The sequence below is a fragment of the Lemur catta genome, chromosome 1 (assembly GCF_020740605.2).
Source record: "Lemur catta isolate mLemCat1 chromosome 1, mLemCat1.pri, whole genome shotgun sequence".
In the NCBI taxonomy this organism is placed as follows: Eukaryota; Metazoa; Chordata; class Mammalia; order Primates; family Lemuridae; genus Lemur; species Lemur catta.
In genome coordinates, this window is record NC_059128.1 from 25,219,888 (window position 1) to 25,237,969 (window position 18,082).

Below are 18,082 nucleotides of genomic sequence, written 5' to 3' on the forward strand. Positions count from 1 at the left end.
AGAATAGTTTATTTGTGTTTTGATTTTAAATTCCTAGGTTTTTCTTTTTTGTATTTAGGGTTTCAGTACAGGTGTCATCCTTTTAGAAGCAACCTTGTTCTTCCTTTCCTTCCAAGAGCGCGGGCAGAGAGGACTGTGATGAGACAGAATGACAGAGGTAGGGGCAACAGGGATTGCCGGGCCACCCAGTACACCCCAGGGCACCTAGTATACACTGTGCCACCTACCTCAAAAAGCAAAGCAGGGCTACATTAAGCTTGATCAGTGCCAGCTGTACCTTACTGGAACCAGGAATTCCCCACGGCCCTATTTAACAGCAGAACTAAGTAATTCAGTGCATGCATTTAGATCAGAAATTACTTTTCCAGACTTGAGGTCAATACTTGGTGATTATGCATAGTCTGTGGTGTCTTGTGATTGGGGAAATGTTTCTTATTTTTAAAAAGATTGGAGTTGCACTCCATACTGTAGTAGTTTTATCTAAGGAGAACTCTTTGAAAAAAGTTAAACATTTATTATTTTTCATTTGTTTTCAAGAATAGATAAGGTATATTTTACCTAAAGGCAGTGAGGCTACTAATTTGAGCCATAGTTTCTTCTGAACTGGACTTATATTCTGAAATGTCTCTTGTAAACAGTTTGGAGAAAAGCTATAATGCCACAAGATAGTTTAAGAAGTAACAGATCGAAACAATGTAGCGATACCACAAACACTGAACATTTCTAGAATATAGGAACAAGCGTCTGATCTTTGATCTTGAGGCTGCAGCTCACCAAACAGGAGATGACATTCCCCCTTTTCCTTGGGGCTTTTGATGCCAACTTTACCTGTCTCCTTTTGCTCTAGATACTGTGGATGATGCTGTTGGTAGTGAATCGCTTCAGTCCTTATTATCAGAATGGGACAATCCAGTATTTGCTCGTTATCCAGAGGTGAGTCTACAGCAATTTTTCTTTGCCTGTTATTTTAAAATTGGAATTTCAAGCCAGGCCCAGTGGCACATGCCTGTAGTCCCAGCTACTTGAGTGTCACTTGAGCCCGGGAGTTTGAGGCCACAGTGTGCTAAGATTGTGCGTGTGAATAGCCACTGCACTCCAGCCTGGGCAACATAGTGAGACCCTGTCTCTTAAAAAATGAATAACTAAGTAAAAATAAAAATAAAATTTGAATTTCATTTAAGCTAGATATGGGCATGAATGACTATACTAATTTGTAATTATGAATAGAAACTGGGCATATTTCTGAATAATTTATTTGGAAATTAATGTTTAATGTGAAGAGGAGGAATCAAATTCCTAGCATATTGGAAGCTCAGGCATTTTGGATTAAACATGTATAATCAATGCATGACTAGTGAATGCTTTTACCACTCTTAAAAAACCTGACTTGCAGCTTTGGCAAAGTATTCAGGGTGGTGATGATAAATCTATTATCATTAGATAAAGTGGTGAATCTCCTACTGGAGGAACAGTTAGTCATTGGACCTGCGAGTATGTTCTCTCCTCATGTATTGTCACAGAATGTACCATGTGTGTTGCAAAGAGGATGTATAAAAGGTGAGCATTTGAGTACTGATTCTTCAGTTTCAATGTCTTTTAGGATTTGATCATGGAGCATAGAGAAATGGTTGTTCTGAAACCATATTGACTTTTGGCATTAATTTTGATTATAAACAAATATTATTGTTTAGGACTCATTATTCATAGAGCCTTTTGAATTTCTGTAAGTTCCCAGAATTCAACGCATCGCCTCTAGTAGGTTATATGAAAGTGGATGTTTTTAAAGTACTTTGAGGTCTGTTGTAAAACAGTTCTGCAGACATAAAAAATTAAAATTTAAATGATGTTTTTGCTGGGTCTTTCTAGGTTGCTGTTGATGTAAGCAGTGGCCAGGCTGAGAGCTTAGCAGTTAAAATTCACAACATCTTGTTTCCCTATCGTTTCACCAAAGAAATGATTCATTCGATGCAGGTAAAAGGTTGACTTTGAAATCTCATATATATATATATATATATATATACATACATACATACATATATATATATATATATGTATGTATAGCCTAGGCTATACTAACTCGTCTGAAATTGGATTTATTTAATGATATAGACCAACTTGAGCAAGGCACGTGTGTGTTTTAAATATTACTAGAACTTTTATCATTAGAAGAAAAAGCAAGGGATTAATTATAATTACAAAGAAAGAAAGGTCCTTAGGTTTGGAGGGAATGAATTATGGATTCGGGCTCACAGTTTAGAGGACTGGTAAGGTATTCCTGTCAAGGATTTTATATTGACTTTATATTTGACAATAATTTGTAAATCAACAAAGTGCTTTAGTGATATTGTCCTTAAATGTGCAACAATGCCCTTTTTAAAATGGCCCTCTCTTGTGTGAGGCTACAGATGCTTAGGAAAGCCCAGACTGAGGAGTTCCATTAACAAAAGGGACCCCCTGTCTCATCTGCTTTTCTACTTTGCCCTCTGTTTGCCACTTTGGCTTAGTCTCCTTGTTTTCACTATGGAAACAAATTAGGAGATTAGACAGATCTAGGTAAATGACTAACCTGGCGTTGACCTGGTACCAGAGCAAGTAAGCAGTTGATCCAGAAATAGCCCCTGGGGCAGTGGTATAGACGAGGGAGTGTTGGAGGAGCCTCGAGTACCTGGATAGAAGAGGAGCTACCAAGGTCTAAAGCCAGTAGTGGCTTTTACTGTCTTAATGGACTAGCTCCTCCAAAATGGTTTTCCTTGCTTTTGCAGAATTTTTTAAAATTTATTTCAGCCCTGTTTTTAGCAGTCTCTGCTCATATTACCTGTTATCAACAGTCACTCAGTTGGGAACATCCGGGTTCTGCTCTAAAGCATTGTTAGCACCTGTCTGCATGCCCATTCTTTCTCCCTTCCTGATGGCTCCTGGGGTTCCTCAGCACCTCAGCTCGGTCTCCAATAGGAGTGTGCTAATGCAACAACTCTAAATACAGTACAGTTTGTCTCTTTCTGTGCAGATAAGCCTTTCTTAGTTTTTATTTAGTGCTGTACCTCTTATTTGAATGTATGGCAGGTTCTCCAGCAAGTTGACAACAAGTTTATTGCCTGCATGATGAGCACGAAGACTGAAGAGAGTGGCAAGGCAGGTAGGAATGGATGTTAGCTTCGATTCTAACCAGCCGGTCTTCTGATAAGCTTCTTTTAAGGTTATTTTTGGTATAAAATACAGTTTCAATGATTTGGACAGATTAGATAAAGCCAATCTAAATTATGAATATTGGAAAACAATAGTTTTTAAAGTACATTTAGTTTTATGTACATACACACATACTTATACATAAGATACACACACAAGATGACTAAGTAGTTACCTTGGGAGTGAAAATGGGGGTGGGCAAAGGGAGAATTTCATCTTCTATTCTTTAAATATTTTATAATATGTGACTTTTTAATAATATTTTTCCCTTTATAATATTAGAAAGTTTATATAATGAACTCTGCTAGGTTTATCAAGAGTTACATAGACTCTCTTGGTGACATGCTTTAATGAAACAGTAATAGTTTATAAATAACATTAACTCATTCAAGAGATGTGGATTGAGTGCCTGTTGTATGCCTGGGATGGTACCAGGCCCTAGGGACACCATACTGGGAAAAGATATACATGCAGGCTGGGCGCGGTGGCTCACGCCTGTAATCCTAGCACTCTGGGAGGCTGAGGTGGATTGTTTAAGCTCAGGAGTTGGAGACCAGCCTGAGCAAGAGTGAGACCCCGTCTCTACTAAAAATAGAAAGAAATTATATGGACAGCTAAAAATATATATATAGAAAAAATTAGCCAGGCATGGTGGCACATGCCTGTAGTCCCAGCTACTCAGGAGGCTGAGGTAGGAGGATTGCTTGAGCTCAGGAGTTTGAGGTTGCTGTGAGCTAGGATGACGCCATGGCACTCTAGCCTGGGTAACAGAGTGAGACTCTGTCTCAAAAAAAAAAAAAAAAAAAAAGAAAAGATATACATGCAGGAGAAACAGGTAATTACACAAACATAAAATTTTAACCCTAGCTCATGTTATGGTGGAGAGATAAAAGATGCTGCAGGAACCTGTATTGGGAGATTTGATTTCATCAGGGAGTTCAGGGAAGCGTTTTTTGACAAAATGAGGTCTAAAGTATGAATATGAGTTAACTAGGTATAGAAGGGAGGGACTAACATACGCAGCTTGTGATTTCCTCTTCTCAGTGAGCAGGAGCAGGGCAAGGACAACTGGAGACGAGGCTACAACATTAGGTAGGAGCTAGATCTTAAAATGCCAGTTAACACCAGTGGGAAACAATTGGCAACTTTTTGTTTTCTGATGTTGTTTTGGAGATGGACATGTCATATCTCATTTGCATTTTGAAAAGATTGTTCAGATTGCAGTGTGGAGAATGGAATAGGAATAAGAGTGGAGTTCCAGTAACTGCAGAGAGACTGTAAGAAGGTATTTCAATATCTAAGAAAGGATGGTTAGCTGGGACCAGGATGAACTAGAGAGAAGTGAATGCATTGGAAAGATACTTAGGAGATAAAGTCCCCAGGGCTTGGTGAGGGACTGGGTATGGGGAAGGTATGTCAGAGACGACTCCTAGTTTTCTGGCATCCTAGCTGGTAGAGCAGGCAGGCAGGATGAAAATCGTGAGTTCAGTCTATATTCTCTTTGAAATGTTCAAGAAGAGATGTCATGAAGGTGGTTGGACATTACAGGTGTAGACTAGAGAAGTGTTCTGACACAGAGATATAAATTTGAGTTGCCAGCATATAGTTAGTTGGTCATTGAAGTCCTGAGTATAAATTTTATCACCTAGAAAAGGAGTGAAGAGTGAGAAGAGGTCCTGAATCTAGAATAATTTCAACATTGAACAGCTGGGTGGAAAAGGGGGAACGAGCAAAAGAGATTGTGAAGGAACAGCTAGAGAAATAGGAAGAAAAAAAAGAATGTTGTGTTGTGAAGCCAAGACTTCATGCCAAATGCTGCTGAGACATGAAGTAAGATGAGAACTGTTTGGTTTTGTGTCAATGGAGATGAGGAACTTCAGCAAATGAGAGCTGTTTCAGAGAAGAGATGGGGCAAGAAGTAGATGGCGCCAATGGCAACTGCAGGGAGAGACTCAGAAATCTGTCTGTGACATGCAAGAGAGGGACTGGGGGAGGCGAAGGGGGAGAAAAGACTTTTTTTTTTTTTAATGGGAGAATCTCTAGCACATTTACAAGGAATGCTTGATAGTATAAGGTTCCTGAAAAAGCCTGAGTGGCTGGGAGTCCTGGGCACCAGTAGAGGGTTGGCTCCAGGTTGGTGGATCAAAGGTAAATTACCCTAAAGTCCTGTCAGAGTTATCGTGCATATGGAATTAGTGAAGGTCAAGTTCCTGCAGTTTTACAATTTCTAGAAAATTAATAGAATTTTTAAAAGTTTTGATTACATGGACTTCTTTGTTGTTTTCGAGATCCCCAAATCTCTATTGATGGGACTCGAGATGGATGTAGCAACAAAATCTGCAGATGTTCATAGAAGCAAAAGGGATCTATTTAAATTTCTCTTGAGATTTTTATATTATCATTAGATTAGTTAGATGCCATCAACAAGTACTCTTAGGCCGGGCGTGGTGGCCCACGCCTATAATCCTAGCACTCTGGGAGGCCGAGGCGGGTGGATTGCTCTAGGTCAGGAGTTTGAGACTAGCCTGAGCAAGAGCGAGACCCCATCTCTACTAAAAATAGAAAGAAATGATTTGGACAGCTAAAAAATATATATATAGAAAAAATTAGCTGGGCATGGTGGTGCATGCCTGTAGTCCCAGCTACTCAGGAGGCTGAGGCAGTAGGATCGCTTGAGCCCAGGAGTTTGAGGTTGCTGTGAGCTAGGCTGATGCCACGGCACTCTAGCCTGGGCAAGAGAGTGAGACTCTGTCTCGGAAAAAAAAAAAAAGAAAAAGTACTCTTAGATAAATACGTTTTTCTAAATCAAAATGCAAGTGTTTTTACTGTCACTCATAAATACCAAATGCAACCTATTCCTGTAATTGACTTACCTTAATTTTGGTATTTGCCTATTTTTCATGGGCAAATATATTATTGTTTTAAATTATTCTGAAATTAATACCATATATTGACATTCTATGTTGCATGTTTTTTGCCTATAATAAAATAGAGTTGTTTGCAAACTAAAGAATAAGGATTTATTTATTTGTTCTGTAAGTATTTATTGAGTGCCTATTATGTGCCAGGTGCTATTACATATGCTGGGAATATAACAGACAAAAGTCCCTGCCCTCATGAAGCTTCTATTCTCTTGTGTTCACATATCGAAAACACAGCTTCTGCCATGAGTAAATGACCTTCACATATTCTGCTTCATTTAAGGAATAGAAAATATCATGAACGCTATGTAGACAATAGAAACTATTCCTCCAGTCAGGTACAGGCTTGGTTTCACGGGGTCCCTGACTCTTGGTAATTCATATAGGGTCTAGTTTCAAATTCAAGGTTACTCCCTCACTGTTTTTTATTTATTCCATTCTTTTGCCCAATCCAGGATGTTCAGTGTTCAACACAACCACCTGCAACTCCTGTCCTCAAAGGAGTTTAAAATTCAACATTTTGGGGGCTGTTACTGGGGTTGAACATGCTGTCAGAAAATTTATTTCCTTTTCTTTCTTTAAGTCTTAAGCTCTCATGCCATGAATTTGATGGTGTCATAGAAACAATTTTTTAATCTTTTAGTAGAAATAGGAAAAACAGGCATTACCTATTTTGATGAAATTCAGGAGGAGAACTCTTATTTCAATATAATCAATAGCAATAAAACTCAACCCTTCTGTCAAAAGTAATAAAATTACAAGCTAAAAAGGAGTACTCTTGTCATCGAGAGTCAGTTCTCCTGTCCATGAGAAAGAGATTTCCCTGTAGGTTTGGCTTTTTGGGTCAGAACATTCTGCCTCGTCACTTGTACTTGAGAGTCTAGCACCTTGACTGTGGCCTGTACACAGCAGCGCCTGGGAGTTTGTTGGAATTGCAGAAGCCTGTGTCCTACCTCTACCTCCTCAATTAGATTCTGCATATTAATAAGAGCCGAAAGAGCCTAGGGTGTCATGGATGCCCCTGACGTTTGAGAAGCCCCAGGCTTAGGCAGGGCAAACTACAGCCGGTGGGGCAAATCCAGCTGTGGCCTGCTTTTGTACAGTGGGGAGATAAGAGTAGTTTTCACTTTTTTTTTTGTTCTTTTTAAGAGACCAGGTCTCACTCTGTCCCCCAGGCTGGAATATAGTGGCATGATCATAGCTCACTGTAACTCTGAACTTCTGGGCTCAAGTGATCCTCCTGTCTCAGCCTCTTGAGTAGCTGGGACTACTGATACACACCACCTTGCCCAGCTAATTTTTTTAATTTATTTATTGTAGAGACGAGGTCTCGCTGTGTTGCCCAGGCTGGTCTTGAACTCCTGGGCTCAAGCAGTCTTCCTGCCTGGGCCTCCCAAAGTGCTGAGATTATAGACATGAGCCACCATGCCTGGCCTGACTTTGTTTCATAAATGAAATAGTGATGAACTGAAGAGTTTTTCACCAGAGATAAACTCCTTATCGTTTCCTCATTATTTTAATTTTTTTAGGAAATAAAAGGTACAATATACTACTCAGTATGTTTTCCCTTGTGCTCATGTTGTTAGATAGTTAAATGAATTAAGCTTTTTCCCCCTCAATGCAGCGTGACTGTTTTAACCTTGATCTGAGCGTTTGAAACCCCAGTACTTCTTGCCTATGTAGGTGGAAACCTGCTGGTCTTGGTGGATCAACACGCCGCGCACGAGCGTGTCCGCTTGGAGCAGCTCATTATTGGTAAGGACCAGTTTGCCAGCAGAAAAGATTTGCGACTCCGCAGCGGCTTAGGGTAGCTGAAAGAGTTTTTCTAGCTGTGACTGTTGTGAGGAAGCACGAATTGTACTGTATGTTTAAAAAATTAAGCTGAAGTCTTCCGGTTTGGCCTCTATTAGAAAGAATGTAGGAGTTCACTGTACTCATTCGAACATGGGGGCCTTATTTACATGGCAAAGGCATGTTTTCTGTGTATTTACTATCAATCCAGACATACCTGAGGACGGGCTGCTTTATTCTGACGTCTAGCACAAACCTCCGCCTCTCCAGATGCCCGTGTGATCTGGGTGTGCTGTCATCACACCTCGCCAGGCAGAGGCCACCAACAGCTCAGAAGGCCCAGAATACTGCTTTGAGTTTAAAATTTAATTTGCCTTTGAATAAGTAGTATAATCAAATAGATCCCATTCTGAAAGGTACAAAAGGGAATACAATAGAGTCTCCTTTATACCCTTTGTCTCTCATCCCACCTAGTTTCTCTCCCCAGATGCAACCAATACCACTAATTTTTTTACATTATCTTTCTAAAATCAATATATGCTTTTTAATTTAAAAAAATCATTTTAAATTATGGGTACATAATAGTTGTATATATTTATGGGATGCATGTGATGTTTCGATACTGGCATACAATGTGTACTGATCAAATCAGAGTAACTGGGGTATCCATCACCGCAAGCGTTCATCATTTCTTTGTGTTAGGAGGCTTTTTCATTTTTGCTACCCATTTTTCTCATCATGAGGCAGTGTGCTCACCAAGTGATAAAATACCAGGAAAATCTTTACTCCTGTGGTCAAGTAATGAAAAACCTCAAATGTCAAAATGTTAGGCAAGGACCTAGGGAGATATTTCGTGGATTAGCACTGCAATGACATTACTACCATTTTCACTTTCCCTTATAAAATGAAGGCCTAAGAGTTGGGAAAGACACAGTAAAGACAGTGTTAGAAAAACTTACTTGCTACGGAAATAATACCGATTGTCTTCAGAGACTGGGAAGCCCTTCTGAAGGAATGGGGAGCCTTCTGGAGCCAGAGGATGGTGTTGTGAACCCTTGTATGTCCCCAGTCATCCACAGTATCCACCTCTGTCCTTGAAACCACACTTATTAACTATAGGAACATTGAAGTGTTCTTTGAATGTAAAATTTAATTCTTATATTTCTTATTTTGGAAATACTACTAAAATTGGTAAGCAGGCTTGTTTGACATTAAAAGTGGAAATCCAAAGTCTAAAACTGAACAGCGAGCACACTACTGTGCACTGGAATAGTTAAATCATGGCCGTGCCTTGCCATGCTTCGTTTTTATCTGAATCTAGAAGACTTCCCTTCCTATTCTTAACTCACTCATCCTTCTTCCAACAGATTCCTATGAGAGGCAACAGCCACAAGGCTCTGCTCGGAAAAAATTACTGTCTTCCACTCTGATTCCTCCACTGGAGATAACAGTGACAGAGGAACAAAGGAGACTCTTACGGTTAGTACCACCATGAAGATGGGATGACGATGGCAAAAATTGTCACAATAACTCTGTGAGGTGTAAGCATAACTGTTGTTCCATTTTCAGATGAGGAAACTGAGACCAAGAGAGGTCACCCGACTTGTCGTGACGTGTATTAAGTGGTGGAGCACAGGCACTCAAAGGCAGGGCTTCTGACTCCAAATGCTGTTCTTTCCACTGTATCACTGCTGTTGAGTATAGCATAGAGTTTCCCTGATAATTTCTTCCAGAAGTTGGCTTAGAACACTCTTTTTATTTCTTGGAACAGTCTGTGTTTGTGCTCTGCTGATTCTGAAAGCAAAGTTACTGCAGTAATTGCTTCCATTCTGCTTTGTCTCCGTGCATTCTAGATTCTTAGTTTGCATTACCATAATCATATGAGGGGGACAGTAAAACACTGGGATGCAAGGAAGGGGCAAATCATATAGTGAGTCACAAGATAGGACGCTTTCCCACTTCTGGGCAGCGCAAATTATTGAAAATGAAAAAGAGAATTGTCTCTCAGTTTGTTTCAGGTTTGGCAACATGCTACTACCAATAAATATCTTTCCCTGGGGCATAATTTATATTAGAGGCAGATCCATTTATTTACAGCCCGTTAATCAGGACTTCTCAGTTCCTGGGGCTGTTAATTACCTCCCTGCTTTAATGCTGATTCAAAACACTCTCAGACCCTTTCTTTGTGCCAGACTCCTTTAAGTGCCAGCAATGAGAAGTTGGCAGTTCCCCGGCGAAGGACAAAAACTTAGGCACAAGACTTAGACACAAATTGATTCTGTCAATGGAAAAGAAAAGAAGGTTATGTAATTAAAAAAGAAAACTTGATAAGAAAATCCCAAACAAACACATGTAAGTGTGAGAAAAACAATACAAACTTCTAAAGCCTGTGGCAACTTTTGAGAAACTATGAAGTAGTATTTGGAACCAGTACTGAAATGTGACTTTTACATTTGAGGTTATCTCTTTAGGTGTTACCACAAAAATCTGGAAGATCTGGGCCTTGAATTTATATTTCCACACACTAGTGATTCTCTGGTCCTCGTGGGAAAAGTACCACTCTGTTTTGTAGAAAGAGAAGCCAATGAACTTCGAAGAGGAAGATCTACTGTGACCAAGAGCATTGTGGAAGTAAGACGTAGTAGGTTAGATGTTGAGTATGTTGCTGAGTGATGGTAACCTCATATTTTGTCTTGAGATTCTCTATATGCATCATTGCTTCAACAAGCATTCGTGGTAATTACCTGTTTTGTTTCTAGGGGCTAGAAATTTAAAGAATAATTAGCTCAAGGTAAGGAAGACGGACCTTTAAATAATTATAGTGCAGTGAGGTTTGGCTAGTAGAGATATGTTCACAAGTATAATGGAAATACTGTGCCTGGGGAGGTGGAGGTCAAGGAAACTCGCGGAAAAACTGTTTTCTTAAGAAAAGTCTTATAGAATGGTGGGAATCTGCCAAGTACAGAAGAGGGAAGAAGGGCATTCTTGACAGAGGAACAGATATCAGAGACTTGAAGCAGATCCCATGTTTAGGAAGCTATAGATGAATACAAGGCTGAGTGCAGTGGCTCACACCTGTAATCCTAGCACTCTGGGAGACCAAGGAGGGAGGATCGCTTGAGCTCTGGAGTTCAAGACCAGCCTGAGCAAGAGTGAGACTTCATCTCTACTAAAAATATGAAAATTAGCTGGGTGTCTTGGTGCGCACCTCTTCCCAGCTACTCGGGAGGCTGAGGCAGGAGGATCACTTGAGCCCAGGAGTTTGAGGTTGCTGTGAGCTAGGCTGATGCCATGGCACTCTACTCAGGGCAATGGAGTGAGACTCTGTCTCAAAAAAAAAAAAAAAAAATAAGCACATTGAATGTGCCTGCAGATGGGGATGTGCCTGCAACTTACAGATCTTGTACTTGGAAAAGAAATCTGGGCTGTAGGGATCTATTTGAGAGTTAAGAGTATATATATTTTGATAATATCAGAAGCTGGAGCAGGGCCTAGAGGAAGTGAGATTGTCCAGGGAGAAAACGAAGAGTGAAAAGGAAGAGAGCACAGGACAGTGGCCGTGAACGTTGGAATCCACTAAGGCACGTGGAACAAGTCACCTGCCAAAAAAATAAATAAATAAAAGGAAAAAAGTAAAGAAAGAGAACAGAGGGTGGAACACCACCCTTCAGGGTGCATATGTTTTGGCAAAGGTCTGGAAAGCTGCTGCTGAGAGGAAACTGTAAGGATGATTGAAAATATTTGCACAGAGAGGGAGGAGGGAAATCAGGACAAAGTCATGTGGCCAAAACCAAGGGAAGTTTTAAGCAAGAAGGGAATAGAATAGTCGACAGTGGCCACGAAGCAGAGCCTGAAAAGTTGGATTTGGCTGTCATGAGGACGTTGGTTATCCTGTGCAATCACTTCCTGGGATGGGGTGGGGCGGACAGCAGAGCGAAGTGGGTCAGGAGGCTGCGAAGGGGGAGGAGGTGAAGCTGAGCAGAACTTCTGGAAGGCGGCTGCATAGGGAAGAGAGAGATAGCTAAAGGTTAGGGGTGGTCGGGAAGTGCGGGCGGGACATGGAGTGAGGAAGGATTTTTGTTTGTTTTAAGATGGAAGAGACCTAAGCATGTTTGTAGGCTAAGGGTGAGAAGACATTCGAGAGGAAGAGGCAGCCAGCAGTGCCAGCTCTTGGCTCACCTTGGTTTGGCATTTTCCAGAACTGCCTTTGGGTCTGACGGCCTTTGCTGTTTCCAGCAGAGCTCTTTCTTCCCCACAGACTGATTTTCTCAAAGACCCCTGCTCCAAATTGTCCTCAGTCCAAATGATAGGATCTGTTAGAGTCTTTTATTGTAACTCAATCCCTAAATATTTAACCAGAAAATTATAAGAAAAACTTTTCCTGAAGGAACTTCAAAGACTACTGTTAAGGAGTTTACTTCAAGTTGAAACAAAGCTTATGGTTTCAGAAAATCTTGATTACATTAAGCCAGGCCGATCAGGAGAGATTTTGTTTGATTCTGGGAGAAGTTGGAACAGTTTTGGTGTTTTGAGGAGATAGCCACATGAACCTAGCAGTTGAAAGATTATTAATACATCCTTCTATAAAGTTCTGTCTTCTGGCCTGATGCATGAGCCTTTTTAATATTATTTAGATATTCAGCATTAATTGAACCATCGAAATATGAAATGAAGCTGAGCATCGAGACCATCTCCCACTTACCAGGCTTACAAACGGAGGTTTTATCATCCCAGATAAACAAGCAAAAGAGAGAATACCAGAAAAGTTGGGTTTGATCTCCAGCCACATTAAGCTTTGTTAGTGGGTTGGGTATTATGAGACATCTTTTTGTTTAGGAAAATATGTGGGTTTTAAAATATATACACTATAGTATCTACTACTTAGCTCTTGGTGGTGGTAACTGCTCATTTATAAGCATAGCAGACTAGAGTGTATATGAGGGAGGGGAGAGAATTTTCTGACTCTAGTTTAAAAAGAAAATCTTCTGTGTTGTATTCTTGGGAAGCTGATTTATACATAGCCATTTCCAGGAATAAAGATATCCTGTGTTTTCTTAAAAGAAATCACTAAATGTGCTGTATCTCAAAACAGTTTTTTACCTCCAGAGGTTAAACAAATTGGTAGCATAAAATAGTGTCTGCTTTAAATTTATTTAAAGTTCTTTTATAAATATTAATATCTACAGGGATATAACTATTGAAAAGATTACCCCAGGGACAGAGACGTGCGAGGGAGGAGAAACTACTCTCAAAATGCCTCAGAAAATAAGCTTTTTGACCTGAAAGGAATTGTCCCAAAAAAGCCTGTGGGAACTGAAGTGACTACTTATGTTTATGATATTTAAGCAAGTGTTATATTGAGCGCACAGTTGTGTTGATGATTGTTGTATATTTATTCTCAGTTTGTATGTAGTATCACACTTGTTCTGGCTAAGATTTTACATACAAACAGACCAGAGGCCTTCCTGGTGTTTTGAACCCGTTGAATCATCAGGGCTACTCTCACCGGTTATATAACCTCATTAGAGCATGAGCTATCTCTTGTGGAATTCTCAGGAGCTAAATATATTCAATATTTAATAAGAACTCTATTCCGTTGTCTTGGTATTTCTTATTCAAAGTGCCTTACAATAGATAAATTTGTATGCAAGTGCTGTATTGCTGGAACTTCCTCCTCTAGGAGGCATATTTTAATGAAAATTGGGATATTTTGTAAACTATCAAAGGGCAAAGACAACTTACCATAGATTAATGCCTGTTTTCCTTTTTGCTTTGTAGGAATTTATTCGAGAACAAGTGGAGGTAAGCTTTTCTCTTATTTTGGGGTTTTACACAGAAGTACCACACATAAAAGATTTCATTGTCCCATTTCTTTTTCCTGTTAATAATGTGTTTGTGCATTAGCTACTCCAGACCACAGGAGGCATCCAAGGGACGTTGCCACTGACTGTCCAGAAGGTGCTGGCGTCCCAAGCCTGCCATGGTAAGACCCTCAGCACAGCGGCTATTGAGTGTGTCTGCGTGCTAAGCACCGGCAGGGGTACAGTGATTGCAAAAGGGTGGAAGGCACATTTACTGCTCGCCTCTTAGAGGGTACAGTTTAGATCAAGAAACTGAATATGCATAAAAATGAAGCCTAAAAAAATACTTTTGTTAATACAAAGCAAAATACCAACACATAAATTAGACTATAATGCGACTGACTAATATGAATGGAGGGGTCACTCCCAGAGGAGATGCATTTTGAATGAGTTTGGAATGAGCCGAGGGACATGGATTCATAGCATGGAAGGGGGAGTTCATTACAGGAGAAGAAATAGCCTGTGCAGAGATGCAGAGGTAGAAACAAATTAGTTACATGAGAAGCAGCAAAGAGCATCAAGAAATTAGGCTAGTGAGAAAGAGTCATCAAGGGTTCTTGATTAAGGTAATATGACACAATATAAAAAATGGTATTAGAGGAACTGGCTCTAGGGATTATGACAGCTACAGAATCCCTTGCAGCTATCATTTGACCACAGTGGAGTCTCCAATGCACTGAGCCGCCCCCCATTTTATCCCTCACATCAACCTTCTCCTCACTTCACTTCCTGTCTTCTCGAGCTTAGGTACCACAGTCCATCCTTAGTCTGTCTCCTGCAGATATCCTAAAGCCCTTTGCCACTTTATGCTGTCTTTACCCCTCATACCTACCCCATCACCAAATTTCATCGTCCTGCCTTCAAAACATATCTTAAGTCTGTCTGCATCCGTCTGTCTCCACTGCCACCTCCCTTGTTCTTGCCATGGTTGAGCCCTTGGGGGCACTTGGTTCCCCATGTCAATTCTGGCTTCCCTTCAAGCTGTGCTCCCTCAGTACCCAGAGCAATCTTTTTGAAACATCCCTCTGAGCATATCATTCTTCTACCAAAATGTGTCAATGATGACCCATTACTTTTAGGCCCACAAGGGTCTTCACAATTTGGCCCCTGCCTGCCTGGCCAGTGTCATCTCACATCACGCTCTGCCTCGCTCTTTCCATTCCAGCCCACCTCTTTGGTCTTGTTCTTCCCATGTGCTACACTTCTGCCAGCCTCAGGGCCTTTGCACCTGCCTTTTCCTCTGCCTAAAATTCCTTTCTGCTTCTTCAATTATTAATAGCTGTGTCTTTCTTAACCTAAGGTCTCAGCTTAAATATCATTTTGCCAGGAAAGCCTTCCCTGATCCCCTAAAATGGGTTTTGTATTTCTATTATATAGTCATGTCTTATATTTTATATTACTTATATTTATAATTTAAATCATTGTATAATTATTTGTTTCTTATTTGTCTTACCTATTAGACCACAAGCACCATGGGGGAGAGAGCATCTGTCTCATTCACTGACTGGCAAAGCTCCTAACATAAAGTCTATACTTAATAAATATTTGTTGTCTGGGTGAATTAATATATGCATAGAGGCAGGTTCTAACAATGTCAGAATTTAGATTATGAAGATTATTTTGGGAACTAGAAAAAAGGAAGCAAATCATATGGACATTGTAAGGAAACAACCAGGGATTGCTATTGGACAATCCGTGGACAAAAAATAACCTCAACTTCACAAACCCATAAGGAATAGATAAAAACATTCCTCTTGTCTCTTTGAGAAAAACCCTGAACGCAAGACCCTAACAAGCTAAGTAATGCCTCCTACAAGCATTAGAAAGGCAAACACTCCATAAGGAAAAGTTGAGAGACAGAAAGTCCTGAAGCCTCAGTTTCCTCCATGGCCATAAGCACCAATTTCCAGCAGTATTAAAGCCACATTAGAGAAGCCTAAGAAACATGTTCCTTTTTCCAGATATTTGGCTCTGAACCAGGGTCAGCATTGGTTTTCCACCATATACACCATAACCTTCTTGTTTCTCTCTTTCGTTGAGGGGCCATTAAGTTTAATGATGGCCTGAGCCTGGAGGAGAGCTGTCGCCTCATTGAAGCTCTGTCCTGGTGCCAGCTGCCGTTCCAGTGTGCTCACGGGAGACCTTCCATGCTGCCGTTAGCAGATATAGACCACTTGGAGCAGGAAAAACAGGTACATTAGTGACTAACAGGAGCAAAGGGGGCAAAGTTTATCTTCTCTTTCTTTTCCAGCTCCTACTATCCAAATGTAATGTGTCTTAATCCTTTCCAAAGTATGAATTTTGAAAAATATGCATTGGAAGTTTCATATAAAACCTCGCCAATTTCATCTTCAGCTCAAATTCAAAATGGGGCTTAGACTGAACCATCAGATTATCCACATAATGGCTTTGTATTTTTAAGCTTAACACATGTACAGACTTATGTATTCTAAACGTCTGTTGCCTGCTAGCTCTAGGTGTGGTGAGACATGGTTATTCCTGGGGCTACTAAAAGTTGGTAGAAGCACAGCAGATTCACTGTTGTCAAAGCATAGCTCAAAGATCCAGTTTCTTGACAGCACTGCTGGAAACGGTGACCTGTGACCGGAGCTCGCCATCTCCAAGGATCTCTTGAGTTGTGGTTTTAGGGTCACCAGGCAGGGAACCAAGCTTAGGAGATCTGCACATCATGCTCTGGCCCTGATTACTCAACACCCCACAAACAGTGAGTGGATAATGCAATAAAGGCACAGAGTGGTTTAAATTAAGAGCATTTTCTGTCCATGTTATAATCTTTTTTGCAGGGGGAAAGTAAGGGGGGGGGGTTCCTTTTTTTTTTTTTTCCTGAGACAGTCTCACTCTGTCACCCTGGGTAGAGTACAGTGGCATCAGCTTAGCTCACAGCAACCTCAAACTCCTGGACTCAAGCGATCCTCCTGCCTCAGCCTCCCGAGTAGCTGGGACTACAGGCTTGCACCACGTCGCCTGGCTAATTTTTCTATTTTCAGTAGAGATGGGGTCTCGCTCTTGCTCAGGCTGGTCTTCAACTCCTGAGCTCAAGTGATCCTCCTGCCTTGGCCTCCCAGGGTATCAGGATTACAGGCATGAGCCACCGTGCCTGGCCCATGTTACAATCTTAAATGAGAGATAACATGAAGAGCGTAATAGGAATGTCCAAGTTGCTCCTTTCCAAAGTCCATGCTTTTGCTTACCTTTCCTGCTAAGGGATAGAAAGTTTCTTCTTTCATGAAGTTTTCAGGTACTAATGTTTTCTGACTCATCTAGTTGATTTTACTCCATTAAAAACTTTTTGTTGCACATGACAAAGAAAAAAACGAGAAAACTTGTCCCCATTGCTGAAGAGTTGGGAACCTAGGCATAAAGTTCTCAGTCCCGCTGATTCTGAAAAAATCTATAATCTTTTCTGAATCTAGAAATTAGAAATCTAAACAGATCTGAATACCTATACTTTGGAAAGATTTGTATGCTACCTGACTTTTCATATTGCTGATTGAAGTTATTCTTTTTCTTCCCATAGATTAAACCCAATCTTGCTAAACTTCGCAAGATGGTCCAAGCTTGGCATCTCTTTGGAAAAGCAGGATGTGATACAGGGCAGAGCCTGCAGCAGTCCCTGCCTCCCTGTGAGCCACCGTGAGAACAGAATTACTAATCTATGAGGAACGAAAGGGATGCTAACTGTATGCCCCAGAGCAGCGAGGAGGAACAGCAGGTACTAGTACGGCCTTAACTGAATCAACCCAGTACACTCAGCAACTTCAAGTCGGCAGGGCCCTTCCTGTCAGTCTTTCTTGAGCAGATAGATGATCCCGCTATAGTCGAGTAGCAGATGGAATTTAAGCTTAAAGACAGTTCATTCCTTTGCATCAATGGACACAGGAGGCTGCCATATAATATCTACCTTTTGCAACATATTTAGTGATAAAATTAAATGATTAATTGTCTGAGTGGTTGGTTGGTTTGTATTTGAGGACTATGGCTTTTCTTTTTGTGCAGTGTTTCCCAACTTTGCATATATGTAATTTGGGATAGTCTGTGTTCCCAGACCGCCCCTAGGGCTTCTCCACTGCTCCCTCCTTTGCCTGTGTCGTCCTCACTTCCGTCTGCCGCTCCTTCACTTGCTAAGTCTCAGGCTTAAAGAGTTTCTCTGCTCTCAAGGAAAATATTCCCTGAGGTCTTCCATCAGGCCGTAGTTAAATTATTTTAGGGATAAAAACTATTGATAAAGAGAAACAAAGACAAGGATAGAATAGAGAAAATTTAAAGCCCTGTTCCTGGTTTTTTGTTTTGTTTTATTGCCTC

The 18,082-nt window shown here is 40.7% G+C and overlaps 1 protein-coding gene across 5 annotated transcripts in view; it reads left to right on the top strand.

Moving 5' to 3' along the window:
• The window catches only part of MLH3 (mutL homolog 3), a 30,282-nt gene that overhangs the window by 8,367 nt on the left and 3,833 nt on the right, over window positions 1–18,082 (top strand). For 2 of the 5 annotated variants that reach the window (XM_045563711.1, XM_045563730.1), the window contains 11 exons: window positions 59–157; window positions 848–933; window positions 1,867–1,971; window positions 3,064–3,136; window positions 7,791–7,862; window positions 9,266–9,377; window positions 10,370–10,529; window positions 13,677–13,700; window positions 13,803–13,881; window positions 15,800–15,951; window positions 17,298–17,727. In XM_045563711.1, coding sequence (XP_045419667.1) covers window positions 59–157; window positions 848–933; window positions 1,867–1,971; window positions 3,064–3,136; window positions 7,791–7,862; window positions 9,266–9,377; window positions 10,370–10,529; window positions 13,677–13,700; window positions 13,803–13,881; window positions 15,800–15,951; window positions 17,298–17,417 — 1,082 coding nt within the window. In that variant the 3' untranslated portion in view covers window positions 17,418–17,727. Of the gene's footprint in view, window positions 1–58; window positions 158–847; window positions 934–1,866; window positions 1,972–3,063; window positions 3,137–7,790; window positions 7,863–9,265; window positions 9,378–9,767; window positions 10,251–10,369; window positions 10,530–13,676; window positions 13,701–13,802; window positions 13,882–15,799; window positions 15,952–17,297; window positions 17,728–18,082 lie in introns of those variants that run through there. The other 3 variants (XR_006737945.1, XM_045563720.1, XM_045563738.1) reach the window with 3 other exon arrangements.